Here is a 27533-nt window from a genome sequence, read left to right as displayed (position 1 = left end):
CTCTGCAGGTGGAGACCAGGAGCTTGAACCTGGGTCCTTGTGCACTGTAATGTGCACTCAACCAGGTGCGCCACCACCTGGCCCCAATAAAATCTTTAAAAAAATAAAACAATGCCATGAGGAATTTATTTTTTTTTGCCTCCAGGTTATCACTGAGGTTCGGTGCCCGCATTACACATCCACTGCTCCTGGAGGCTATTTTTTCCCTTTTGTTGTCCTTGTTATTATTATTGTTGCTATTGCTGTCATTGTTGTTAGATAGGACAATGAGAAATCGAGAGAGAAGGGGAAGACAGAGAGAAAAATACACACCTGCAGATTTGCTTTACCCCCTGTGAAGTGACCCCCCTGCAGGTGGGGAGCCAGGGGCTTGAACTGGGATCCTTGCACTTCACGCCATGTGTGCCCCCAATAATTTCTTTTAAAAAATTATTTTGGTTTTAAAAATACTATTTTGGGAAGTCAGGCGGTAGCGCAGCAGGTTAAGCACACGTGGCGCAAAGCACAAGGACCGGCAGAAGGATCCTGGTACGAGCCCCTGGCTCCCCATCTGCAGGGGAGTCGTTTCACAGGCGGTGAAGCAGGTCTGCAGATGTCTGTCTTTTTCTCCCCCTGTCTTCCCCGCCTCTCTCCATTCTTCTTCTAGCGTTTGCCAAAGATGGACCTGCAGACCTGCTTCATCACCTGTGAAGCGACTCCCCTGCAGGTGGGGAGCTGGGGGCTCGAACCGGGATCCTTACGCCGGTCCTTGCGCTTTGTGCCACCTGCACTTAACCCGCTGCGCTACCCGCCCGACTCCCCTCTCTCCATTTATCTGTCCTATCAAAAAATGATATCAATAACAACAAAAATAAAAACTACAACAATAAAAGGGCAACAAAAGGGAATAAATAAATATATATAAAAATTTATTTTGTGGGGGCTGGGCAGTAAGGACCCCGGTTTGAGCCCCCGGCTCCCCACCTGCAGGGGAGTAGCTTCACAGGCAGTGAAGCAAGTCTGCAGGTGTTTATCTCTCTTCCTGTCTTCCCCTCCTCTGTTTCTCTCTGTCCTATCAAACAACAACGACAACAATAATATTAACAACAACAACGACAGACAACAAGGGCAACAAAAGGGAAAAGGTAGCCTCTAGGAGCATTGGGCTCTTGGTGCAGGCACTGAGCCCCAGCAATAACCCTGGAGGCAGAAAGATAAATAATAATAATAAAAATGTATTAATAGAGAGAACCAAAAATTGAGAAGGGGCTGATAGAAAGGAAGAGAGAGACACCTGCAGCACTGCTTCACCACTCATGAAACTTCCCCCTGCAGGTGGGAACCAGGTGCTCAAACCCAGGTCTTTATGCATTCTAACCTGTGCACTCAACCAGGTGCGCCACCACCCAGCCCAGGGAAGTAATTTCTAGGACCCTCCCTCTGCTTCTTTTTTTTTATCTTATTGTTTTTTCTTCTGTCTTCATTAGGGCTTCACAGCTCTGGGATGTGTCTGTTTTCTAGACCAAAGCACAGGGCTCGGTTCTGACTTGTGCTGGGGGTTGAACCTTGGACCTTGCAGTTTCAGGCAGGAAAGTCTTTTGCAGAACCACTATGCTATCTCCCCACCCCACTCCCTCTGCTTCCTTATTGGTATTTTATCAGATAAATTGTAAGGTCTTGTACGGCTCTGACAGTATATAATTCTAAGAGTTTTCATTGAAGCAAAAGGAAAAAAATGTCAGAACTGGTTGAGATTTAATAAGCACTGTAATAAACTGATTAAAGGATGAAAAGATGAAAGCAAAAGCAACCTCTAGGATGGAATAACAAATGGCCAAGGAGCCAGATGCTCAGAGGTTCTGAGCATCCACAGGGCCGGTGAGCTGTACCTTCCCAAGAAAGGACGGTCCCTCACACGGGAAACACCTCCACTATCCACTTCAGCCAGGCCTGAAAGCCTCTGGAAGGTGAGATCTCCACTGCGTGTCAGACCTGCAAACCTTTCAACACTCCACACTGAGTAGGGGGCCCCAAGGGCTCCTGTTTACTTACGGGTGCACAAACTTACCCCTGGAGGTCAAAGGCTCCTCTCTGAAAAGGGAGAGGTCAGGATTCTCAGAGGCCTCTGCCTCTAGGCCCCACAGCACCTCCCACCTCTGTGCGGCCATCCTCTCCATGGCCTCTGCTCACTGCTGGCGGACTAAGGCCTTCTCTCGGCCGTGTGGAGAATACCCAGTCCTAGTGGCATACTGCTTCTGCCCGCAGCACCAGAGACTCTGATTACACACCAGATCCTGTAATTGTGTCCCCAGCCACATTTACCAACCACTCCCTCAACCCTTCCTCCCTGCTCTCCTCCAGCGTCAGGACCAGAATATTCTCTCCACCGCGGCATAGGACGTGGCCGACAACCACGGTCACCAGTGTAAGCTCAACAGGCTTGGTTTCACTCACTGGAACCCCCAGGTCACCTGACCCAGAGGGATGAGCATGAGGAGAGCAGACCAGGAAATGAAAAAGCTCAAGCCTTGAGATAAATGTATTTACCCAAAATGGTTCCAAACAAGACCAGGAGATAAGAGACAAACAAAAGGGGGCATTGACCTTAACTCCAGCCCCAACCTTTAAGTTCCAGATCTCAATTTTTTTCAACTATTTTTATTTATTTATTTGATAGACAGAGAAATAGAGGGAAGGAGGGGATAGGGAGGGACAGAGACACACCTGTAGTCCTGCCTCACCACTCATGAAGCTTTCCCCCTGCAGGTGGGGACTGAACATGAGCATTTAACCAGGTGCACCACTGCCTGGCCCCTAAAATTATTTATTTTTAATTAATTATTTATTTTCCCTTTTGTTGCCCTTGTTGTCTTATTGTTGTTGTAGTTATTATTGTTATTGATGTCGCTGTTGTTGGATAGGACAGAGAGAAATGGAGAGAGGAGGGGAAGACAGAGAGGGGGAGAGAAAGACAGACACCTGCAGTTCTGCGTCACCACCTGTGAAGCGACTCCCCTGCAGGTGGGGAGCCGGGGGCTTGAACCCGGATCCTTACGCGGGCCCTTGCGCTCTATGCCACCTGCACTTAACCCACTGCGCTACCGCCCGATTCCCAAAAAACATTTATTTTTATAGACAGACAAACTGAGAGGGAAGGAGACGAGTGGGAGAGAGAGACACCTGCTCCACGGCTCATGATGTTTCCCCTGCAAGTGGGGACTGGGGGCTTGCTCGTGGTGATTTATGCACTCAACTGGATGTGCCACTGCCTGCTCCCCCAAATGTCAGTTTTCAACGGACAGAACTCAGCCTGGCATTAAAGAACACAAACTCAGGACCAGGGAGCCAGCTCCACAGGCAGGTGGTGAATTGGTGCGCCCTGGCTTCCCGCTTGATCCTGGGTGCTGCAAACACCTGGGGAGCCCTGACTCACGGGGAAACTCTCACACACGTCACAAATAGCTTGATTACTTACTTATTATTATTATTATTTTTTGCTTCCAGGGTTATTGCTGGGACTTGGTGCCTGCACTACCAATCCACTGCTCCTGGAGGCCATTTTGCCCAGTTCGTTGCCCTTGTTTTTTTTATTGTTGCCATTGCTGTTGTTGGATAGGACCGAGCAAAATTGAGAGAAGAGAGGAAGACAGAGAGAGGGAGAGAAAGACAGACACCTGCAAAACAGCTTTACCACCACCCATGAAGTGACCCCCCTGCAGGTGGGGAGTCAGGGGCTCAAACCGGCATCTTTGCACCAGTCCTTGCGCTTTGCGCCACGCACGTTTATCCCACTGCACTACCACTGCCCAGCCTCCTAGTAATTAATTAATTAATTAATTTGCCTCCAGTCACTGGGGCTTGGTGCTGGTACTATGAATCCAGTGACTTTTTTTTTTTTTTTTCCCTTGATAGGACAGAGAAATTGAAAGGGAAGGGGAGAGAGGGGGAGAGAAAGATAGACATCTGCAGACCTGTTTCACCACTTGTGAAGCGATCCCCCTGCAGGTGGGGAGCCGGGGCTCGAACCAGGATCCTTAGGCCGGACCTTTAAGAAAGAGAAACTAAGAAAGACGTCTTCATTGGGCCTTAGCAGTTCCGCTAATTAGTGTAAACAAGTGTCGTCTAGAAAGCTCAGAGTCAGTGAGGGAACCGCACAGAGGGGCTGAGGGGACAAGCACTCAAAGCTCAGGACAGGAACTTTCTAAATAAACCCACATCCACCCGTCCCCACCAGGCCCTCAGGAGGATGGTCCGGGGGCTAGTTAGCCCTGAACAGCATGTAGAGCACAGGCAGGGTGGCCACAACTGTTACACAGGTGACCAGGGTGCTATAGACGGAGTTTCTGTTGACCTGGGTTTGTAGCTTCTGCTCCATGTCTGACAGCGCCAAGATCACGCTTCCATGTTCCAGCAGAGAGCGAGGCCGAGCCCCGTCTTCAGGCTCCAAGAAGTCCTGGAGGGCTGCAGCCTTTGCAAGATGCACCGCCCCAGTCATCTGGCTAAAAGTTTTTTCCAGGCCATCCAGTTGCTTTTGTAAGCCTTCCAGACATGAATGGACCTGCCTGGAGTGACTGAGCTGCTCTTTCAAGGCAGAGGAAAGAGCATCTGTGTCTCTTTCTCGGCTGGAGGAAGTTCCCGCCGGGGACCCAGAGCCTGGACCGGCTTGGACCAGGCCCTTTAGATCTGCCACGAGGCTATGGAGGTCCCTTTGCTGGAGGGAGTAGCTGGACGCCTGTTCTCGGATGGCCTCCTGGAGGCTCACAGGCCCCTTCTGCGCCTCTAGGAGCAAGGTCTTCAGCTCCTGAAGCCGCACACGGTTCACGTAAGTGGAGCCTGCCACACCGATCAGGGCCCCCAAGACCGAGCCAATGAGGGACCAATTCTTGGTCCTCTCAGCCCGCGTACGCTCCTTCTCGTGACTTTCCCGCACAGCCGCGGAGAAGAGGGAGAACTTCTCTCTTTCAGAGTCTTCAGCACGTGTATAGGCTGCGCGAAGCCTCTTCTCCTCCTACAGAAACAAAGCTGTGTTATGTGGTGGCAGTGTGGCCCCGCGCCTGGGACTCCGAGCAGATACCCCCTCCCATGCCCCGGCAGAGTACATGCAGAGCTGCATTGTCCTCCAGTGTCTGGTGCCCTCCGAGCAGCCCGCGGTGGGCTCCCTGCTCGGCAAGTTGGGGTGCAGATGCTCAGGGGGTGCTTCTGGCTCACTTCCTGAGCTGGTCTCTGAGCATCAGACCAGTCAGGGTTGTCACTCACCCCGCAGTGAGCTGCCAGGTCACCGTCCCTAGCCACACGAGGAAGAGGTGCTTCTCGGGGTGCCTACCTGCAGCATCCTGTGCTCCAGAGTGGCCAGCTCCAGGTACTGATTGTCATCTCTGGAGATGCGGTCCAAGCGGTCTCTCACCTCCTTCAGCCTGACCTGCTGAACTTCCAGGGCTTCCTGGGCCTCTCTGACAAGTCCCCGAGCCACCATGAATACTTTCTCTGCCTGCAGAAAAAACAGTCAAGGGCATTTGCCCCCCTGTGCACACCCAGATAAGTTTAGCTCTATTTTCTTTTTGTTATTGTTTGGGCTCGGTGCCTGCACCATGAATCCACTGCTCCTGGAGACCATTTTCCCCCCTTTTGTTGCCCTTGTTGTTTTATCATTGTTGTGGTTATTATTATTGTTGTTGCTGCTGTCGTTGGATAGGACAGAGAGAAATGGAGAGAGGAGGGGAAGACAGAGGAGGAGAGAAAGATAGACACCTGCAGACCTGCTTCACCGCCTGTGAAGCGACTCCCCTGCAGTTGGGGAGCCGGGGACCCGAACTGGGATCCTTATGCCAGTCCTTGTGCTTTGCACCGCATGTGCATAACCTGCTGTGCTACTGCCCGACTCCCAGTTTAGCTCTATTTTCAATGGCTGTGGTCAGTGAGTGTCAGTGTAAAGGGTGGAAACAGAGTCTGTTGGGCACATAATCCTGGTTCTCCCCGTGGTCCTCACAGTGCCCCAGGCTACACCCGTCAGAGCCACCAGATTTAGCCACTCAAGCAGAAATAACACACCCCTGAGAAACTTGAACAAGAGAACAATGCGCCCAGCCTGGTCACTACTGGTCTGACACAAACTGCAGAAAGAAACTATCTTCTTAAGCTGCTTCAGGTGTTTCCTTCTCACAACAATGCCGTGAAAGGCACGCTAAAATCTCCGTTTCACAGCCCCAGAAACTAATCCAGCTGCTCCCACGGCCTCCACGGGGAGACACCACTTTCTCAAAGCCTCCACGTGAACTCCCAGGTGTTTCCCCATCTCACTGCACCAGTTTGTGCCTTCACAGGGGTGGCGGCAGGGACGTCAAAATGCGAACCTGCTGTCACAGAGGACGTGATGACCACAGATCGCTCATTCCTCCTCACAGAATAGTTCTCGGCCTCCCTCTCTCTCTTTAAATTTTTGTTGTCTTGGGGCAGAAGTAGATAGCATAATGGTTATGCAAAGAGACTCTCATGCCTGAGGCTCCAAAGTTCCAGGTTCAATCCCCCACAGCACAATAAGCCAGAGATGAGCGGTGCTCTGGTATTTTTCTCTGTGTCTTTCTCTCTCTGTATCTCTCTCAAAAATAAAATAAGGGAGTTGGGCTGTAGCTCAGTGGGTTAGGTGCAGATGGCACAAAGCACAAGAACCGGCATAAGGATCCCGGTTCGAGCCCCTGGCTCCCCACCTGCAGGGGAGTCGCTTCACGGGCAGTGAAGCAGGTCTGCAGGTGTCTGTCTTTCTCTCCCCCTCCGTCTTGCCCTCCTCTCTCCATTTCTCTCTGTCCTATCCAACAACGACTACAACAATAAAGACAACAAGAGGCAACAAAAAAGAATAAATAAATAAATATTAAAATAATAATAAATAAAATAAAATAAATGGACGGGGGTAGATAGTATAATGGCTATGCAAACAGACTCTCATACCTGAGGCTGCGTCAATTCCCAGGTTCAATCCCCCGCACCACCCACCATAAGCCAGAGCTGAGCAGTGCTCTGGTAAAAATAAAATAAAATAAAATAAATAAAATATTTAAAATAAATTTTTATTATCTTTATTTATTGGGTAGAGACAGCCAGAAATCAAGAAAGAAGGGGAAGCTAGGGAAGGAGAGAGACAGAGAGACTCCTGCAGCCCTGATTCACCACTCAAAAAGCTTTCCCCCTGCAGGTGGGGATCGGAGACTCAAACCCAGGTCCTTGTGCATTGCAACATGTGCGCTCAGCCAGGTGTGTCTCCACCCAGCCCCATTTCTTGGTATCTTGACTGTCACAAGAATGTTCTTGGACCTTGAAAAATTCATGTTGAGTGAAATAAGTCAGAAACAGAAAGATGACTATGGGATGATCTCACTCTCAGGCAGAAGTTGAAAAACAAGATCAGAAAAGAAAACACAAGTAGAACCTGAACTGGAATCGGCGTATTGCACCAAAGTCAAAGACTCTGGGGTGGGTGGGTGGGGAGAATACAGGTCCAAGAAGGATTCAGAGGACCTAGTGGGGGTTGTATTGTTATATGGGAAACTGGGGAATGTTATGCATGTACAAACTACTGTACTTTCTGTTGAATGTAAAACATTAATTCCCCAATTAACAAAAAAAAATGAGAGAAAAAAAAGAATTTCTGCTTACAGACGGGGTGGCAACTCCAGGCAGTTTTTTTTTTTTTTAATTAAAAAAAAAATTTTCTTTCTTTTTTTATTATTTTATTTAATACCTATTGTTGCCCTTGTTGTTGTTTTTTTATTGTTGTAGTTATTATTGTTGTTGTTGGATAGGACAGAGAGAAATGGAGAGAGGAGGGCAAGACAGAGGGGAGGGAGAAAGACAGACACCTGCAGACCTGCTTCACCGCCTGTGAAGCGACTCCCCTGCAGGTGGGGAGCCCGGGGCTCGAACCAGAATCTTTACTCTTTGTGCCACCTGCGCTTAACCCGCTGCGCTGCTGCCCGACTCCCTCCAGGCAGTTTTCACCACTTGCCACGAACTAACTCATCAATGAAGGCAGTGTTTACTGGCCTCCAAAGTGGAAGTTACTCACCAAGGACTTCAGGGTACAGTGACTTGTGCCAGGGGTGGCACAGTCACCCAGTGGACTTCACCCCCTGTAGTCTCGGATGAAGGTTATCTCGTGAGAGACGACTCAAATCTCTCAAGGAAAGGCAGTTCTTGGGAGTCGGGCAAGTTCTTGGGAGTTGGTAGCGCAGCGGGTTAAGCGCAGGTGGCGCAAAGCACGAGGACCGGCGTAAGGATCCTGGTTCGAGCCCCCGGCTCCCCACCTGCAGGGGGGTCGCTTCACAGGCAGTGAAACAGGTCTGCAGGTGTCTGTCTTTCTCTCCCCCTCTCTGTCTTCCCCTCCTCTCTCCGTTTCTCTCTGTCCTATCCAACAACGACGACACCAATAACAACAATAATAACTACAACAAGACAACAAGGGCAACAAAAGGGAATAAATACTAAAAAAAAAAAAAAAAAGATAATAATAATAAAAAAAAGAAAGGCAGTTCTGGATATGGCTTCACAGCACCCTGTGACGGGACTTGTTTGGCCGCAGTTCTAAGTCAGACGGCAGGGCCCGCCACCCTAGCTCCCTGCCGGTCTAGCTTCGTGGGCGGGAGACAGACGACCAGGGACTCATGGCTGAGCCGGGAAGCAGTATCTCGTTTATTAATCAGATACATCGCCTTTTATGCATCTCTTCACCGGAAGTGGCAAGGGAAAGGAAAATGACTAGGAGAGGGGGCGGAGCAAAAAAAAAGAGTGTGAACAGAACACAGAAAGCTTCCATCTAACCAGTGGGGATGAAACCAATCCCCTGCAGGCAGGGCGGGACCCAGGTAAAACAGTGATGATGTAAACAGACCACACTGTAAGTAATACAAGTGAACCTAATGTGATGATCAAAACAGAAGGTCTTATACGCAGAATTTAGAAGCAGATCAACAGCTCCCCATCTCACCTCAGTCACGTTTCCCTGGGCCTCTCGAACCTCATTGAGCCCAACAAACTCTTCATATCTTTTCCACCAAGTCTTGGCCTTGGAGGAGGCTTGCTGCTGAACGCTGTGTCCCAGGGCTCTTCCCAGGGCCGTGAGGTGATGGTACAGGCCAAGGGCCACCTCCTCTGGTCTTTTCTCTCGGGGCTGGCTGGGGCCCGAGCTGCACAGAGTCCGGGCTACAAAGATGTCCCTTCCGAAGAGGCCTCTCCACACCACTGTGGGAGGGACACCCATGGCATGCCGCACGGTCAGCACAGGGCTGCACCCTGTCATCGGGAAGTCTGTGGGAGGACACACCTGAGAAAGGCCGAGCAGGCGTCAGGGTTCAAGGCTTTGGGACAGTACCGGACAGACCAACGGACTTCCAGAGCAGCACTGCAGGCTTGCAGACCACAGCCGCCTTGGGCACCCCCCCCCAGGCCCTCCCAGACAGCAGCACACGCCGAGGGAAGGGCACACCTGGGACCCTGCCTCCCACCTCCTCACAGCGCCAAAGAGACTCCCCGCATCTCCCCGGGGCTGTTAAGACTTAGATGAGAACCTCGCTGCCAGTTTTCTGAGAACATCAAGTCACGTCTGTGTGGCAATTCATAATGACTCCGGGGAAACTGGGGACGAGGGGACAGCAGGAAAGATCTCTCTCTCTCTCTCTCTCTCTTTTATTATTTATTTATCTTCCCTTTTGTTGCCCTTGTTGTAGTTATTATTGTTGTTGTTGTTGATGTCATCATTGTTGGATAGGACAGAGAGAAATGGAGAGAGGAGGGGAAGACAGAGAGGGGGAGAGAAAGACAGACACCTGCAGACCTGCTTCACTGCCTGGGGAGCGACTCCCCTGCAGGTGGGGAGCCGGGGGCTCGAACCAGGATCTTTATGCGGGTCTTTGTGCTTTGCCACCTGCGCTTAGCCCACAGCACTACCGCCCGACTCCCGGAAAGATTTCTTAAAGACTCTCAAAGCCAGCTTCCTGGTCTCCCTCATCCATCAGCTCCGGGGAAGCAGTTTTTAACTATGTTTGAGAAAACAGGTCTTTCATGTCCCGAGCAAGACAGAACACTCCTTCCTGGGGGACTAGACTACAGCTCAGTGGCAGAGTAGAAAATTCTACTTCCACCAGAGGCTGTAGAAAATTCTTCCCTCAGCTCTCATCTAAGGAGACACTGGGGGGAGGGAACACACACACGAAGGAACATGGGTTTCCTCAGAAGGCGCTGTTTATTCCTCTCGGGTTCAGACTCTTCACCGTGCCTCTAAGCCACACTGTGCCGCCGCCCACACCCACTCTCCCATTTCTCAGCTCCCAGGAGCTCTGTCCCTCCTCTCCAGTCCTAGTCACTGCTCAACAGGTCAGGCTGCTCTCCCTGTCAGCCTTTCTTTGATGTGTGGGCCTCACCATCACCAAGTGCTCATTACCTCAACAGCGGGGGGAGTCAGGCTCCCATTACCCAGTCAGGCTTGGCCTGAGTCTAAGAGCAGCAGGACTTGCAGGACCCCAGAGGGAAGGGGCCAGCGGACCCAGGTTCCTGAGCGAACGCAGTCTGGCAGCAGACACGCGCTGCTCCCGACCCTGCCCACCTCCACGCACTGGCTGTGGCTGTGGCTGTGGCTGTCAAGGGAAAAGCAAGGGGAGGGGCCGGGTGCTGCGGCACTGGGTAGAGCAGACATGTGTCCCCGGCCCCCACCTGTGAAGCGGTGTCGCAGGTGTCTGACTTTCTCTCTCCAGCCCTATCTCCCCTTCCCCTCTCGCTTTCTCTCCGTCTCTGCCCCAAACACACGCACATGCACTCAGCCTCCTTCAGCCCCTCTTGAAATCAGACTCAGCTGGACAGGGACATGTCTTCCCGCCAACATGGGTCTCCGTTGAGAGACACAGAGGGAACCCATATAAAAGTTTCGCAATCACAGGGCCCCAGGGAGCACACGCTCATCCTCCTCCTAGGCTCAACCGAAGCGCCAAGGACACGAGCACTGACACTGCCATCAGCCCTGGGGGTGGACCCCATCAACTCAAGAAAGGCACACGGCCTTGCAGCCTCACCAACCACAACACCCCTCTCCTCAACAACACTGAACAAGAAAGGTTTGTTTTGGCCATTATTGCTTCTTCAGGCCTGTCCTCTCCCTCTCCCTTCCCCCCTCTCATTCCCTCCCTCCCTCTCTCTCTCTGCATGTATTTCTGAGAGAGAAAGTATGTGTTTGCGGAGTCGGGTGGTGGCGCAGCAGGTTAAGCGCACGTGGCGCAAAGCACAAGGACCCGAGTGAGGATCCCGGTTCGAGCCCCCGGCTCCCCACCTGCAGGGGGGGTCGCTTCACAAGTGGTGAAGCAGGTCTGCAGGTGTCTGTCTTTCTCTCCCCCCTCTCTGTCTTCCCCTCCTCTCTCCGTTTCTCTCTGTCCTATCCAACATCAATAACAAACAACAATAATAACCACAATGTTAAACAACAAGGGCAACAAAAGGGAAAATAAATAAATAACTTTTTTTTTTAAAAAAAGAAAGTATGTGTTTATGTGAAAGCAGGGAGAGACAAGAAGAGGGGGAGGGAGAGGGGGAGAGAGAACACTAGAATTTCATTCTGGCAGGTGACGGCAGGGATTGAACTTGGGACTTCATGACTGAGAGTCCAAAACTTTACCCACTGTGCTGCCTCCTGGGCTGCAAGACCCGTCCGTCTCTCTTGACCCTGCTCCACACTAGGTTGCTCTCGCTCAGCTCGCTCCTTCCGTGTCCAGGAGGTGTGTCTCTGATTTCTTTCATCTATGTATTTTATTGGATAGAGACAGCCAGACTGAGAGGCAGGGGGAGCTAGAGAGGGAGACAGACACCTGCAGCCCTGCTTCACCACTCGCAACGCTTTTCCCCTACAGGTGGGGACCTGGGGCTCGAACCCAGGTCCTTGTGCACTAGAACATGTGCGCTCAACCAGGTGTGCCACCACCCAGCCCCCTCAGATTTCTTCCTAATATCTGTCTGGAGCTTCCAAGACTGCCTCATTTTATTTCATTTTGTTTTACTGAAGTAGACAGAGGCAGAGAGAAAGAGAGACAGATTCCTGGAGGCCGGGCTCAAGCCAGGGTCACGCACAAGACAAAGCAGCACTACCCAGGTTCCGCCCAGCCCCCACTCTAAAATCACTGCCTTTTCCTGGTTTCCCCTGACCTTCCCAGCCTCCCTTCCCAGCTCCTGCTCTGTCAGTCTTGGACCCCAGCAAGGCTTCCTCCTCTGACTCTGAGAGCTAAATTCTTCACAAAACAACTAACGACCCTCTTAGGGAGTCGGGTGGTGGCACAGAGTTAAGCGCACGTGGCGCCAAGCACAAGGACCAGCGTAGGGATCCTGGTTCGAGCCCCCGGCTCCCCACCTGCAGGGGAGTCGCTTCACAGGTGGTGAAGCAGGTCTGCAGGTGTCTGTCTTTTTTTTTTTTAATATTTATTTATTTTCCCTTTTGTTGCCCTTGTTGTTTTTCATTGTTGATACTGATGTCGTTGTTAGATAGGAGAGAAATGGAGAGGGGAAGACAGCGAGAGAAAGACAGACACCTGCAGACGTGCTTCGCCTCTTATGAAGTGACTCCCCTGCAGGTGGGGAGCCGGGGGCTCGAACCGGGATCCTTGTGTCAGTCCTGGCACTTTCCGCAATGTGCGCTTAACCTGCTGCGCTACTGCCCGACTCCCCGCAGGTGTCTGTCTTTCTCTCCCCCTCTTTGTCTTCCCCTCTTCTCTCCATTTCTCTGTCCTATCCAACAACAACGGCATCAATGACCACAATAATGTTAAACAACAAGGGCAACAAAAGGGAAAATAAATAAATAAACATAAAAAATTTAGGGGCCAGGTGGTGGCGCACCTGGTTGAGTGCACATGTCACAGTGTGCAAAGACCCAGGTTCGAGCCCCTGGTCCCCACCTGCAGGGGGAAAGCTTCACAAGTGGTGAAGCAGTGCTGCAGGCGTCTCTCTGTCTCTCTCCTTCTCTGTCACCCCCTTCCCTCTCAATTTCTGACTTTCTCTATCCAGCAAATAAATAAAGATAAAAAAATTTTAAAAAAAGGAAAGTTTCAAAAAAAAATTAAAAACCAGACTCTCTTATTTCTCAGAGCAAAATCCTCTAGGAGGTGGCACAGTGACAGGGCACTGGACACTCAAGCAGCAGATCTTGACTTTGATCCCCAGTAGTCAATGTGCCACGTGGTACTTTGGTTTTCTCTCTCCCTCACAGATAAGCAAATAAATCTTTTTTTTTTTAATTGCCACTACAAATCCACTACTTCTGACAGCCATTTTTTTCATTATTTCTTTAAAAAAAATTATTGGATATGACAGAGAGAAATTGAGAAGGAGGTAGAGAGGGAGAGAGACAGACACCTGGGGGTTGGGCGGTGGCGCAGCGGGTTAAGCGCAGGTGGCGCAAAGCGCAAGGACCGGCGTAAGGATCCCGATTCAAGCCCCCGGCTCCCCGCCTGCAGGGGAGTCACTTCACAGCTGGTGAAGCAGGTCTGCAGGTGTCTGTCTTTCTCTCCCCCTCTCTGTCTTCCCCTCCTCTCTCCATTTCTCTCTGTCCTATCCAACAACAATGACGTCAATAACAACAACGATAATAACTACAACAATAAAAAAACAAGGGCAACAAAAGGGAATAAATAAAAGACTTGAAAATAAGTAAATAAAATCTCTTTTAAAAAATAAACATTCCACAAAGCACAAGGACCGGCATAAGGATCCCGGTTCGAACCCCGGCTCCCCACCTGCAGGGGAGTCGCTTCACAGGCGGTGAAGCAGGTCTGCAGGTGTCTGTCTTTCTCTCCTCCTCTCTGTCTTCCCCTCCTCTCTCCATTTCTCTCTGTCCTATCCAACAACGACAACAACAATAATAACTACAACAATAAAACAACAAGGGCAACAAAAGGGAATAAATAAATAAAATATTTTTTAAAAAATTAAAAAAAAAATAAACGTTCATGCCTGAGTCTCTGAAGTCCCAGGTTTAATCCCTAGCACCACCACTATAAGCCAGAGTTGAGCAGTGCTCTGGTCTCTCTGTGTGCCTTTTTGTTATTTATTTATGAGAGAGACAGAGGAGAGAGGAGAGAACCAGATATCACTCTGGTACATGCACTGCCAGAGATTGAACTCAGGACTTTATGAACTCAAGACTTTATCCACTGCACCACCTGCTGGACCACGTCTCATATTACACACACACAAACTCTCTCTCTCTCAAACCCTCCCAGCTCCTACCACACCAAGAACCTGCCAGTAACCAAGCAGCCGCAGGCCTCTCTGCCCTCATCCCCCTCATTCCTGCCATCCTAGGCTTCACTCCAGCCCCCTAACATGCGAAGCATGACCCTGCCACAGGTCTCTGCCCTGCCACCTGCTCTACCTGGCCAATCCTTTTCTACAAGTCGTTTAGTTCACCCTGACTTGTATGACTTTGCTGAAATACCTCTTCTTGGCAAGGCCTTCGACACCTCCCTCCTGGGTCGCCTGTCCTGCTTCAGTTTTCCTCATCAGACACATAGCAGGGACTTCACTTCATGAAAGGTGTCGATGACTCCCAAGATGTTTCCTCGACCCCATCCTCCTCTCCATCTCTGCCCTCTCAGCCCTGCCTCTCCCTCAGATCCTCCTCTCTGGATGGCTCACAGGTCCTTCAGTCGGCAGAGGAAAGCTGATTCTGGCAGAGGGAAACGGCAAAACCTGTAAGGCAGAGTAGTGGGAAGTGACCAGGAGAGTGGCTGCGTGAGCTGGACAGGTGGACAGAAGCCAAAGGAAGCAGGGTCTTGAGGGCCGACTTCTGAATCTCTCCCCCCAACACATTCTCCCACGCCATCCAGATGACCGTCCTCCTTCCTCTGGTCCTTGCGCTTTGCACCACTCGCTTAACCTACCGCGCTACGGCCCGTCCCCGCCCTCGTTCATTTTCTGACCTTCTCTCCCACTCATCTGCTTGTCCTTACTCTGTTCCACTATCATGAATGCTTTTTGCTCAGTTCTACTGAGATATAAGTGACAAAACACCACTGTGTAAGATTAAGACAAACTGATGACCTGGTACACCTGTAAGCTGCTAAACGTTCAGCACAATCAGGTCTGCTAACACATCCTAAACTTCACAGAACTGACACGCACAGACATTCTAGATATTGCTGCAAGTACTATTCCCACCGCAGGCCTTCACATCAGCAGTTTACTATCTGCACCGCTTGCTTCTGTTCAAATACCACCATTCACCCCCAAACCAGTATCCTTTGTTCACTTTCTCTATGTACACGTCATCTGACCTGCAGTCTGTATTTCACTGCTTTCCTTGGTCACAGTCTAACCCACCTACTATCTACTAGAATATCAACCATGTCAGGGCTGGTACTTTTTTTTTTGTCTCCAGGGTTATTGCTGGGGCTCGGTTGCCTGCACCACGAATCCATTGCTCCTAGAGGCTATTTTTTCCCTTTTGTTGCCCTTGTTGTTTATTGTTATTATTATTGTTGTTATTGTTGTTGGATAAGACAGAGAGAAATGGAGAAAGGAGGGGAAGACGGGGGGGGGGGGGGGGGGGGTAGACACCTGCAGACCTGCTTCACCGTCCATGAAGCAACTCCCCTGCAGATAGGGAGCTGGGGCTGGAACTGGGATTCTTCCGTTGATCCTTGGCTTCACGCCATGTGTGCTTAACCCGGTGTGCTACCACCCGGGCCCCACTTTTTTTTTTTTTTTAAGAGAAGCAGAGAGGAGGAAAGAGACTATAGCACCCAGGATTCCTTTAATGCGGTGGGAGTCTCTGGCTCAAACTTGAGTTGTACACAGGGCAAAGCAGCACACTATCGACATGAACTATTTCCCTAGATTTGTTTGTTGTTTTCACCAGAGTCCTATTCAGCTCTAGCTTATGGTGGTACTGAGGGCTGAACCTAGGAACTCAGAACCTCAGGCAGAAAGTCTTTTTGCATGGTGTGGTCCAGGAGGTGGTTCAATGGATAAAGTGTTGGGCTTTCAAGCATGAGGTCCCAAGTTTAGTCTCTGGTAGCACATGTACCAGAGTGATAATCTGGGTCTTTTTTCGCTCACTCGTTTTACCCCTCATATTAATAAAATATCTAAAAATATATATTTTTGCATAACCATTATTCTATCTCTCCTGCAGTGTTGACACATTTTGCTTACGGTGTCATCAGTGTCTAGACTACTATTTACATATAGTGTATAATCAACAAAAATGTATTGGCTGGGGCAGGGGCAGATAGCATTAATGGTGATGCAAAGAGACTCATGCCTGAGGCTCCAAAGCCCCAGGTTCAGTCCCCTGCACCATCATAAAACAGAGCTGAGCAGTGCTCTGCTAAAAAAAAAAAAAAAAAAAAGTCATAGTATCTTTAACAACGTGTAGGATGAATAAACAGCATTTGCAAAAAAAAAGTCGGCCCAGACTCGCACGGCTCGCAGCGGCCTCCAAAGCGCTCGGGGCGAGCCATCTACGCCCCCCCGCTTCTGCTACCGGCCACGCAGCCACCTCCCGGGGCTCAGGAGCGCAGCGTCCTTCCAGACCCTCGATTTCAAGACCCAGCCCCTCGCGTCCCTGCCCCGCTTGCGGGTAAGCAGCCAGCTGCACGACCCTCCCCGGTACCTGGCGAGCCCGGAGCCCCGGTCCGCACCGCAAGCCAGCGCCTGCCACTCAGAGCTGATCTGCGGTCCTTCAGTGCCCGCCTCCGAGGGCAGCTTCCGGGGGCGTCACTTCCGGAGCAGGAGCCAATCAGCGTGGAGATCTCGGCGCGGGCTGCGGGACCCTCTTCCGGTGGCAGGTGCTGGGGCAGGGGCGGCGGGAGCCATGTCTGGCCGTGAGGGTGAGTGAGCGGGCCGGCCGGGTCGGGGGGGGGGGGGGGGAGGCAGCGGGCCCCCAGGGTTGCGCTGAGCGCGGGCGTGTCGCCCACAGGTGGCAAGAAGAAGCCCCTGAAGCAGCCCAAGAAGCAGGCCAAGGAGATGGACGAGGTAGGGGTCGCGGCGGCTGGGGGCTGGGGGGGGCCGGGAAGCCGAGCTGTGGTTCAGCGCCCTGACTTCCCCTAGGAAGACAAGGCGTTCAAGCAGAAACAGAAGGAGGAGCAGAAGAAGCTCGAGGAGCTGAAGGCGAAGGCCGCGGGGAAGGGCCCCCTGGGTGAGTGCGAGGGCGCCGGGCGGGCGGGGGTCCCGGGCGGGGGTCCCGCGCCTCGGTGCAGCTGCACTCACAGCCCCCCAGTCTCCTTGCGGAAAGTGGGGCTCGCGGTTTACAGTAGCTGCAGCTGTTGAGACGTGTGTCAACTGGCCCTATGGAGAAAGAAAGGTTTTTTTTTTTTTTTTTTTTTTTCCTTTGGAATGCTTCTTTATCTGGCAGAGACCGCCAGAAATGGAGAGGAAGGAGGTGATAGGGAGGGAGGGAGACCGCTGCAACACTGTTTCTCCACTTGGCGAAGCTTCCCCCCCCCCCCCTTCGAGTGGGGGCCCCCGGGGACGCGAACCTGGGTCCTGGCGCCCTGGGCCATGTGCGCTCGACCAGGTGCGCCGCCACCCGGCCCCCATGTGTAAACTTTCTCAGTTATTTAGTTGTTTATTTATTTGGTCTCCAGGGTTATCGCCGGGGCTCGGTGCCCGGTGCCCGGTGCCCGCCCTACGAATCCACCGCTCCTGGAGGCCATTTTTCCCATTTTGTTGCCCTTGTTGTTGTAGTTATTGTTATCATAGCTGTTGTTGTTGGATAGGACAGAGAGACATGGAGAGAGGAGGGGAAGACAGAGAGAGAGGGGGAGAGACAGACAGACACCTGCAGACCTGCTTCACCGCCCGTGAAGCGACTCCCCTGCAGGTGGGGAGCCGGGGGCTCGAACCGGGATCCTTATGCCGGTCCCTGCACATGGAGCCATGTGCGCTTAACCCGCTGCGCTGCCGCCCCTGATTCCAATTTTTTTTTAATATTTATTATTGGATACAGAAAAAAAATAATAATAGGGGAAGCGAAGGAGACAGAAAAACGCCTGTAGCCCTGATTCACTACTCGGGAAGCTTTTTTTTTTTTTTTTTTTCTTGCAGGTGGGGACCAGTGACTTGAACCTGTGTCCTTGCACACTGTGATGTGTGCTCTTAACCGGGTGCCCCACTTTCTGGTCCCCTAAACTTTCAGTTTTCTGCAAAACGCTCTCACCCCCTCAGTTTAGGTTCTCCTCCGCCATCACTCCCCTCCCCAGAGCCCTCTGCTTTGGTGCAGTGTACTCCAGAAATTCTTGGCTGCTTCGCGTATTGTTTGCTGAAGTAAATGCTCGTCTTGATTTGTGTGCCCTAGACTCAAGGGTAAAATGGTGATAGGCTATTGTACTTTGTGCCTGTTTAAACCCCCCATTCTGCTTCTTCTTTTTATTTTTAATATTTATTCCCTTTTTGTTGCCCTTGTTTTATTGTTGTAGTTATTATTGTTGTTGTCATTGATGTCATCATTGTTGGATAGGACAGAAATGGAGAGAGATGGGGAGACAGAGAGGAAGAAAGACAGACACCTGCAGACCTGCCTCACCGCCTGGGAAGCGACTCCCCTGCAGGTGGGGAGCCGGGGGCTCGAACCGGGATCCTTGTGCTTTGTGCCAAGTGCGCTTAACCCGCTGCACTACCGCCCGACTCCCCTCTTTTTTTATTTTTTCCCCAATGTAGAGTTTGATTACATATCAGAAAGGTTTTCCAGACCCAAAGGTCCCTGTACTTGGAAGTGTTGTTGATGTCCACCAGGCTAATTGTTGTGTCCTTCACGTTGTCTGTGTCCTACTTGGTCACTGGGAGTCACTCCGGGGGCTGTGGACATTGGATGGGACTATCACGAAGGACTTCCAAGACTGCTGATTCCCAAGGTCACAGTCATGGTTGTTTATGATCCTAACTGCTCAGGTTTCTTCTCCCCCCCCCCCAATTTTCTTTTTTTTTAATTTGTTTTATTTTATTTTTATATTTTTAATTACAGAACTACATGTCGATACCATTCCCACCCCCAGAGTTCTGAATCTTTTTCACTCTCCCCACTGCAATCCACCACAGTTCCCCTAAAATTGTAGACTTGGGCCAGCCATCTTCTCTACAACTGTCCATATTTATACAAAGTTACTCTTCTTTTCCTGATTCAATTCTCTCTTTTCCTCTAAACCTAACTCATGACATCAAAGCTACCTCCATATGTCCCTCTCCTTTTTCTTCTTTCTCTCTGGGTGTCTTATTGTTTTTTTAATATTTATTTATTCCCTTTTGTTGCCCTTGCTTATTTTTGTCGTTATTGTTATTGCTGTCATTGTTGTTGGATAGGACACGGAAATGGAGAGGAGGGGGAGAGAGAGACAGACACCTGCAGACCTGCTTCACCGCCTGTGAAGCGACTCCCCTGCAGGTGGGGAGCCGGGGGCTCGAACCGGGATCCTTAAGCTGGTCCCTGCGCTTTGCGCCACCTGCGCTCAACCCGCTGCGCCACCGCCCGGCCCCAGTTTCTTCTTTTTGCCAAAACTGTCATTGGGTTTTGATGCTTGCATCACTTCACTATTCCAAATGGCATTTTGTTTTTCTTTTTTGATAGAGATAGAAATAGGAAGAAGGGGGGGAGAGAGAGAAAGAGAGAGAGCCATCTACAGCACTGCTTCACTGCTCATGAGGCCCCCCCAAACCCCCTTGCTGTAACAATGGAAGGTTTCTTATACCTTCTCTTAGTCTGTGGTTCTGGGCAGCAAGATTAATCTTCAGTGAAATTCTATATGCTACAGTTTTGAAGATTTGTTGACTAGAGTTGGGAGGTGGGAGGGAGATCTAAACAGTTTAGCTGTAAAAACATATTAATGAGAGTGAACCAGAGCATCAGTCTGGCAAATGTGATGCCTGCGTCAGACTTGGGACATCACACCCTAGAATCTTAACATATTCTCTACCATACCACCTCCCTGGCCACGTCAATTTAAAAAACATTAACACTAGAAGGGGAACAACCGGAGAATCATTGTCACATGTAATGCCAGGAACCTCATGCTTTCAAGAGTAACAAGTGGCCATGCTGTCACCTCCAGGGCTACAACCATCTAATTTTTAAAATACATGTCTTGTTTTTATTTTATTTTATTTTAAATGTGAGAGACCAGAGCACTGCTCAGCTTATAATACCTGATACACAGCTGTTTTTATTGGACCAACTAGGGTAGCATAATGGTTATGCAAAAAGACTTGCTGAGTTGTGTCAATTAGAGATACTAAGTAAGCCAGACTCCAGGAAGATAATACTGAAGGTAGAGTTGTATGACGTGGCGGTTAAGAATGTTGATTTGTGGTTAAGCGCAGGTGGCGCAAAGCACAACCCGGTTCGAGCCCCCAGCTCCCCACCTGCAGGGGAATCGCTTCACAGGTCGGCAGGTGTCTGTCTTTCTCTCCCCCTTTCTGTCTCCCCCTCCTCTATTTCTCTCTGTCCTATCCAACAACGACATCAATAACTACAACAATAAAATCAGGGCAACAAAAGGGAAAAAAATATATATTGATTTGTCAGTCCAGAATGTGGTACAGTGGCTAGAGCACTGCATCTAAGAACATGAGTTCCTGAGTTGGATCCCTGCATTGCATGTACTGCAGTGATGCTCTGGTTCTTTCTCACTCTTGTGCTAGTAATAGTTTTTGCGAATCGGGCAGTAGTGCAGCAGGTTAAGCGCAGGTGGCACAAAGCACAAGGACCGGTGCAAGGATCCGGGTTCGAGCCCCGGCTCCCCACCTGCAGGGGAGTCGCTCCACAGGCGGTGAAGCAGGTCTGCAGGTGTCTGTCTTTCCCCCTCTCTTGTCTTCCCCTCCTCTCTCCATTTCTCTCTGTCCTATCCAACAACAGTAATAACTACAACAATAAAAACGGGCAACAAAAAGGGAATAAATTTTAAAAAATAGGTTTTTAAAAATTCTTTTATTTTCCCTTTTATTGCTCTTGTAGTTGTTGTTGATGTTGTTGTTGGATAAGCTGGAGAGAGGGGGACAAAGATAGACCACTGCTTCACCACCTGTGAAGCGACTCCCCTGCAGGTGGGGAGCCGGGGGCTTGAACCGGGATCCTTATGCCGGTCCTTGGGCTTTCACGACTGCCTGACCACCCCCCCTTTTTTTTTTTTAATAATAAGAATGTGTGGGGCTGGTGGTGCCCCTGGTTGAACACACATATTACAATGTGCAAAGACCCAGGTTTAAGTCCCTGGTCCCAGGGACAGCTTCAAGAGTGTGAAGCAGTGCTGCAGATGCCTTTCCCTCATTCTCTTTCCTTCCCTCTTGATTTCTGTCTCTATCCAATAAACACTAAATGAATGATTTTTTTAAAAAAACAGAATGTGGGGTGTCCGGTGATAGCGCAGCGGGTTAAGCGCACGTGGCGCGAAGCGCAAGGACCGGCATAAGGATCCTGGTTTGAGCCCCCGGCTCCCCACCTGCAGGGGAGTCACTTTACAGGTGGTGAAGCAGGTCTGCAGGTGTCTGTCTTTCTCTCCCCCTCTCTGTCTCCCCTTCCTCTCTCCATTCCTCTCTGTCCTATCTAACAATGATGACATCAACAACAATAATAACTACAACAATAATAAAAAGGGCCACAAAAGGGAGAATAAATAAATAAATTTTTAAAAATTAAAAAAGAAAACAAAAAACCAGAATGTGGACTTGGAAGTCACACCCTTTAACTGGGAATCTTGGCTTTGTTACATGCCAGCTTGTAACCTTGAACACCTCGTACTGTGACTTCGTTTTCTGTAAAAACGGGTTGATAGGTGAGTAGGTGACTTCCTCTGTGATGCGCTCAACACGGTGCACTGCAGGCTGCTGCACAGCCGGTGATGTCCCTGCCTCATCTGGCTTTGGCCTACACTAGACGTCAGGAAAGCCCGGTGCGCGCAGGTGTCCTGAAGACTCAAGGTGGAGCTCGCTTCGGCAGCACATACTAAAGTCGAGTGATTCCGAGATTAGCGTAGCTCCTGCACAAGGATGACACACAAGTTTGTGAATTGTTCCATGTTTTGCGGGGATGGTGTGGAATTAAACCTCTGTTCCATTATGATTTAGTACATCAGTGTTAAATCACACAAAAAAAATTAAAAAAATACTCAGTATAGTGACAAAGCCTTACAGGATATCCTTCCTATCATTTGGTTCATATGAGGCCCCAGAACTCGTAGCATAAGAACTGTGTTTTCCCCTGACTGAAGACTTTATATTCTCCCTTTGTAGCCACAGGAGGAATTAAGAAATCTGGCAAGAAGTAAGCAGCTCCTTATGCCTGACGCAGTGGTGATTCTTGCTTCCATCTTGTTTTTAAACACTTGGATTCCCTCCCGTAACATCAGCTGCCACGAAGAGTAAGAATGAAATTCCTTGGAACCTGTTGTAAATTAAAAGAAAAACTTGTTAAAAAAAAAAAAAAAAAGATAAACAGCAGTTCATCTTCAGTTCTTGTCACTCAGCTCCTGCCTCTGTCCTCAAGTCAGGATAAGCCCTGTCCAGAGTCCTGCGAGGTGTACACTCTTCATCTGTGTTCCATGCCATACTCTGTAGCACCTGCAAATTAAACCAACTCATTGGAAATGGCTATTGATTTTGTGTTGTTGTATGTCTAATTCTACACACAGCTAGTGGAAGAATTGCTACTTTATAGAGAAAAGCCATCTTTGTTGTGACAGCCATTGGGTGTGGTTTTTGTTGGTTTTTTTTGGATAGAGACAGAGATATTGAGAGTGGAGAGGGAGATAAAGAGAGACACCTGCAATACTTTCACTGCTCATGAAGCTTCTACAGGTTGGGGACCAGGGGCTTGAACTTGGGTCCTTGTACATTGTAACATGTGCGCTCTACCAGGTGCATCACCACCCAGTCACATTGCTATTTGTTTTAATGGGTTTGTTCATATAAAGGAGGCTTCTGTGTGCTGGCCAGTCACATACCTATGAGTATTTACTATTTTCAAGAAATTTCTATTGTGGAATGGGAGCAAGACAAATAACATGATAGTGCCTATGGGAAAGAGATTCTTGAAAGTATCTTAAGAACCAAGCTTACTCCAGGCCAGGTGGTGGCTCACCTGTTTGATTGCACAGGATACAGTGCACAAGGACCCAGGTTCAAGCCCCCAGCCCCCACTTGCAGGGTAAAAGCTTTGCAAATGGTGAAGCAGGGCTGCAGGTGTCTCTTTGTCTCTCTCCCTCTCTAGCTCCCCCTTCCCTCTCAATTTCTGGCTGTCTCCATCCAATAAGTGAAGATAATAAATTTTTAAAAAAAGAACAAGCTTACTCTAAAGCCCACAGATCTGTTTCTGCTAATGCTTCAAAAAAGTCTGTTTCCCATGTCACCCCACCCCCACCTGGCTTAACTGCTTTGTGCTTTTTTAGATAGAAGCAGAGTGAGAGGGAAAGAAGCACAGCACTGAAGTGCTGTGGGGGCCAGATTCAAGCCTGGATTGCGCACATGGCCATGCAGGCACTATTCTAGTCAGCAATTTCGATGGCTCAGTTTCCATACCTCACGTCCAACCCGCTAACACAAGATTATCTGACCCTCTGTATTTATGTTACCACTGCCATCTGCATTCTAATCCTAGATTCCTCTGGGGTCATCTCAACACATCTGTGTATTTCCTGCTTCTACCAGTGCACTTGTACAGTCTTTTTTTTTTTTTTTTAATATTTATTTGTTCCCTTTTGTTGCCCTTGTTTTCTTGTTGTAGTTATTGATGTTGTTGTTGGATAGGACAGAGAAATGGAGAGAGATGGGCAAGGAAGACAGACGGGGAGAGACAGACAGACACCTGCAGACCTACTTCACCGCTTGTGAAGCGACTCCCCCGCAGGTGGGGAGCTGGGGGCTTGAACCGAGGTCCTTACGCCGGTCCTTTGCGCCACTTGCACTTAACCCGCTGCGCCACCTGACTCCCTCACTTCTACAATCTGCTATTTGCTGTGAAGCTGGTGCTTTTGTGTAGCTGTAGTTTTACTTGCTTTCAGTCTGGGAGGTAGTGCAGTGACTCAAACATGCTATGTCGTGAGTTTAATCCTTGGCATCATGTGCCCGAGTGATGATCTGGTTTACTTTTTTTTTTTTTTTTTAATTTTCCCTTTTGTTGCCCTTGTTTTATTGTTGTAGTTATTGTTGTTACTGATGTTGTTGGATAGGACAGGGAGAAATGGAGAGAGGAGGGGGAGAGAAAGACAGACACCTGCAGACCTGCTTCACCACCTGTGAAGCGACTCCCCTGCAGGTGGGGAGCCGGGGTCTCGAACCAGGATCCTTACACCAGTCCTTGTGCTTTGTGCCACATGCACTTAACCCGGGGCACTTAACCCGCTGTACTACTGCCGGACTCCCCTCTGGTTTACTTTCACCCCTCCAGCACTAATATTTTCTAAAAGTGGTTTCTCCTCGGGTGAGAATTCTTCGGTAGCTTATTAGAACAAAAGCCTGCAGAATGGCCAATGAGGCCTTGAAGGCTGTGGGTGCTACTTCCTGCTCTGGAGTCCACTGTCCATAACGGAATCCATCTTGAGCCCCAATGGCCTACATTCCTTACTTGGAATTGCTTACACCAACCAACACTGTAATCACTGTGCCACTCCTGGGCTTCCGGCCACTTCCTTTCAGAAAGCTGAAACTGGTGCATGAGTCCTTGATCGTCGTTAGATCAAGTAGCAGTTTCTTGTTTTTCAGGCCTCCACTGTTCTGGGACGACTTTCAGGGAGGGAGTGAAAGAGAGACCACAGCACTGAAGCTCCCTCCAAGGTGGTGAGGGGCCAGGTTCAAATCTGGGTTGTGCATCTAGCAAAGCAGTGCGCTGTCCAAGCAAGCTACTTTCCCAGCCCCGTCTTTCTGAACATGGTACTGGGGGATGGACTCAGTCCTGTTTTTTTTTTTTAAATAGTTATGCAAAACTTTATTCATTTTATTGTGTAGAGACAGAAATTGAGAGGGGAAGATAGAGGAGACATCTGCAGCCCTGCTTCACCACTTTGTGAAGCTTTCCCCCTGCAGGTGGGGACCAGGGGCGTGAACCTGGATCCTTGAGTCCTGTAATGTGTGCGCTTAACCAGGTGCACCACTGCCTGGCCCCTTCAGTGCTGTTTTCTCCCTTGTTGATTTACTATTTTTAGAGAGGACAAAACCTTATGCGCCAGGGCTTGAAGCCCCCGGCCCTTTTCCATGCTTTGTTTGTCTCCTGATGTTTCATTATCTACCGCCTTGATTTCAGAAGAAATAAACAGACCATGCACAGTGTGTGGTCACTGCTAGGAGAGGGCCATGGAAACAGCTCACTTGGGTAGTGCCCAGCATTGCCACAGATAACACCCAGGTTTCAGCCTGAGGAAACTTCAGTGCAGTGGCCTCTGTCACCCTCTTGCCTTTCTGTCTAAAAACAAACACAAATAAATTGAAACATTTAATTCAGAGACACAGCTGGAAGTCCCCTTCAGGCCTGTCATACAGGTACAGAAATAATACTGTTTTCTCTGAGAAGGAAGGTTTTCATAAGGAGCTGTGACAGCCCTGGGGGTGACTCGGGCCCTGCTTTTCACTGGCACCACACAAGAGCAACAGGGACAGCAGCAGTGGAACTCCACAGGTGGTGGTGTGCTGCCTCCTGTCCCTCTGTCCCTCTCTCACAGCATGGAGTGAGAACTGGGTGTAGGGGGTCAGGTGGTGGCGCAGCGGGTTAAGCGCATGTGGCGCAAAGCGCAAGGACCGGCATAAGGATCCTGGTTTGAGCCCCCGGCTCCCCACCTGCAGGGGAGTCGCTTCACAGGCGGTGAAGCAGGTCTGCAGGTGTCTGTCTTTCTCTCCCCCTCTGTCTTCCCCTCCTCTCTCCATTTCTGTCCTGTCCAACAATGGCAACAATAATAACCACAACGAGGCTATGACAAGGGCAACAAAAGGGGGGAAAAATAGCCTCCAGGAGCAGTGGATTCATAGTGCAGGCACCGTGCCCAACAATAACCCTGGAGGGAAAAAAAAAAAAGAATTGGGTGTAGACTCCACCCAGGATGCTGCAAAGCATGAGGCCACAGGGTGTCCTGCACTGGTGCTCTCTGGAAAGGCTGCACAGCCAGCAGAAGTTCTATGGACTCTAGACATTCTCTGTGATGTCTCGCCAGCTGGCAACCAGCCCTGCGTTACTGAGAACAATCCTCCTGAGAGGTGGTGCCAGCACACTGCCGCCTGAGAACAAGTTACTGTCGTCTTATTTGATGGAAGCTAATCCCTACTGAAAAATGAAATACAATACTCTTTACAGGACCAACAACTAGATACCCAGTTATCTGAGGGAACTTAGTAGTTACCTTATTTTTTAAAATATTTTATTTATTTACTTAGCTCCTTTTTATTGCCTTTGTTGTTTTTATTGTAGTAATTGTTGATGTCGCCATTGTTGGATAGGACAGAGAGAAATGGAGAGAGGAGGGGAAGACAGAGAGGGGGAGAGAAAGACAGACACCTGCAGACCTGCTTCACCGCCTGTGAGGTGACTCCCCTGCAGGTGGGGAGCCGGGGGCTTGAACCGGGATCCTTCTGCCCGTTCTTGCACTTCTCGCCATGTACGCTTAACCTGCTGTGGTACTGCCCAACACCCAGTAGTTAGTTACCTTATATATATTATATATATTTTGCTTTCAGGGTTATTGCTGGGGCTCAGTGCCATGAATCCACTGCTCCTGGAGGCTCCCTTTTATTGCCCTTGTTGTTTTTTTTTTTTAATTGTTGCTATTGATGTTGTTGGATAGGACAGAGAAATGGAGAGAGGAGGGGAAGACAGAGAGGGGGAGAGAAAGACAGACATCTGCAGACCTGCTTCACCGCCTGTGAAGCGACTCCCCTGCAGGTGGGGAGCCGGGGGCTCGAACCCGGATCCTTATGCCGGTCCTTGCGCTTTGCGCCACGTGCGCTTAATCCTCTGAGCTACCACTCGACTCCCTCTCATTTTTTTAAAAATTTATTTTGGATAGACAGAGAAATTGGGGGGGGGTATAGGAAGAGAGAACTAAACACCGGCAGCATTGCTTCACCTCATGAAGCTTCGTCCGTCCCGGCGGTTAAGGACTGGGGGCTTGAACCAGAGTCTTTATTGTAGCTTTACCAGGTGCATCACTGCCTCCCCCACCCCAACAGTCTTACCTATAAAAACTTGCTAACGGGCTGGTGGTGGCGCACCTGGTTGAGCGCACATGTCACAGTGCACAGGGACCCAGGCTCGAGCCCCCAGTCTCCACCTGCAGGGGGAAAGCTTTGGAAGTGGTGAAGCAGGGCTGCAGGTGTCTCTCTGTCTCTTCCCACTGGATTTCTGGCTGTCTCTATCTATTAAATAAAGATTAAAAAAAAAAATTGCCGGAGTCGGGCGGTAGCGCAGGGGGTTAAGCGCACGTGGCGCAAAGCGCAGGGACCGGCGTGAGGATCCCGGTTCGAACCCCCGGCTCCCCACCTGCAGGGGAGTCGCTTCACGGGCGGTGAAGCAGGTCTGCAGGTGTCTATCTTTCTCTCCCCCTCTCTGTCTTCCCCTCCTCTCT

General features: G+C 49.9%; 3 protein-coding genes and 1 pseudogene across 5 annotated transcripts in view; 2 read left to right on the top strand and 2 right to left on the bottom strand.

The window, feature by feature from the left end:
- PLXNB1 (plexin B1) overlaps positions 1–2066 on the bottom strand; it is a 30912-nt gene extending 28846 nt beyond the window's left edge. The window contains exon 1 of the mRNA XM_060204700.1: positions 2048–2066. The gene's annotated coding sequence lies outside the window, so the exon portion shown is untranslated. The remainder of the gene's footprint in view (positions 1–2047) is intronic.
- CCDC51 (coiled-coil domain containing 51) overlaps positions 1–16707 on the bottom strand; it is a 36265-nt gene extending 19558 nt beyond the window's left edge. The window contains exons 1-4 of one of the 3 annotated variants that reach the window (XR_009553251.1): positions 16616–16694; positions 8957–9292; positions 5303–5467; positions 4025–4987 (exon numbers count right to left, since the gene is read on the bottom strand). Coding sequence is in view for 2 of the 3 variants with exons in the window: in XM_060204745.1 (XP_060060728.1) it covers positions 4238–4987; positions 5303–5467; positions 8957–9268 (1227 nt within the window). In the remaining variant the exon portion in view is untranslated. Of the gene's footprint in view, positions 1–3816; positions 4988–5302; positions 5468–8956; positions 9293–16615 lie in introns of those variants that run through there. The other 2 variants (XM_060204745.1, XM_007533585.3) reach the window with 2 other exon arrangements.
- Positions 14335–22585, top strand: TMA7 (translation machinery associated 7 homolog). Its single transcript, XM_060204909.1, has 5 exons — positions 14335–14480; positions 16516–16832; positions 16922–16977; positions 17053–17140; positions 22222–22585. The coding sequence occupies exons 1-5, from the start codon at positions 14335–14337 to the stop codon at positions 22254–22256; spliced, it is 642 nt and encodes a 213-aa protein (XP_060060892.1). The 3' UTR covers positions 22257–22585.
- LOC132542271 (U6 spliceosomal RNA) lies at positions 21915–22013 on the top strand (annotated as a pseudogene).
- Positions 22586–27533: the final 4948 nt, after the last annotated feature.

Source organism: Erinaceus europaeus, chromosome 12 (genome assembly GCF_950295315.1).
Source record: "Erinaceus europaeus chromosome 12, mEriEur2.1, whole genome shotgun sequence".
NCBI classification, from domain to species: domain Eukaryota; kingdom Metazoa; phylum Chordata; class Mammalia; order Eulipotyphla; family Erinaceidae; genus Erinaceus; species Erinaceus europaeus.
This window is presented reverse-complemented; position numbering and strand designations above follow the sequence as displayed.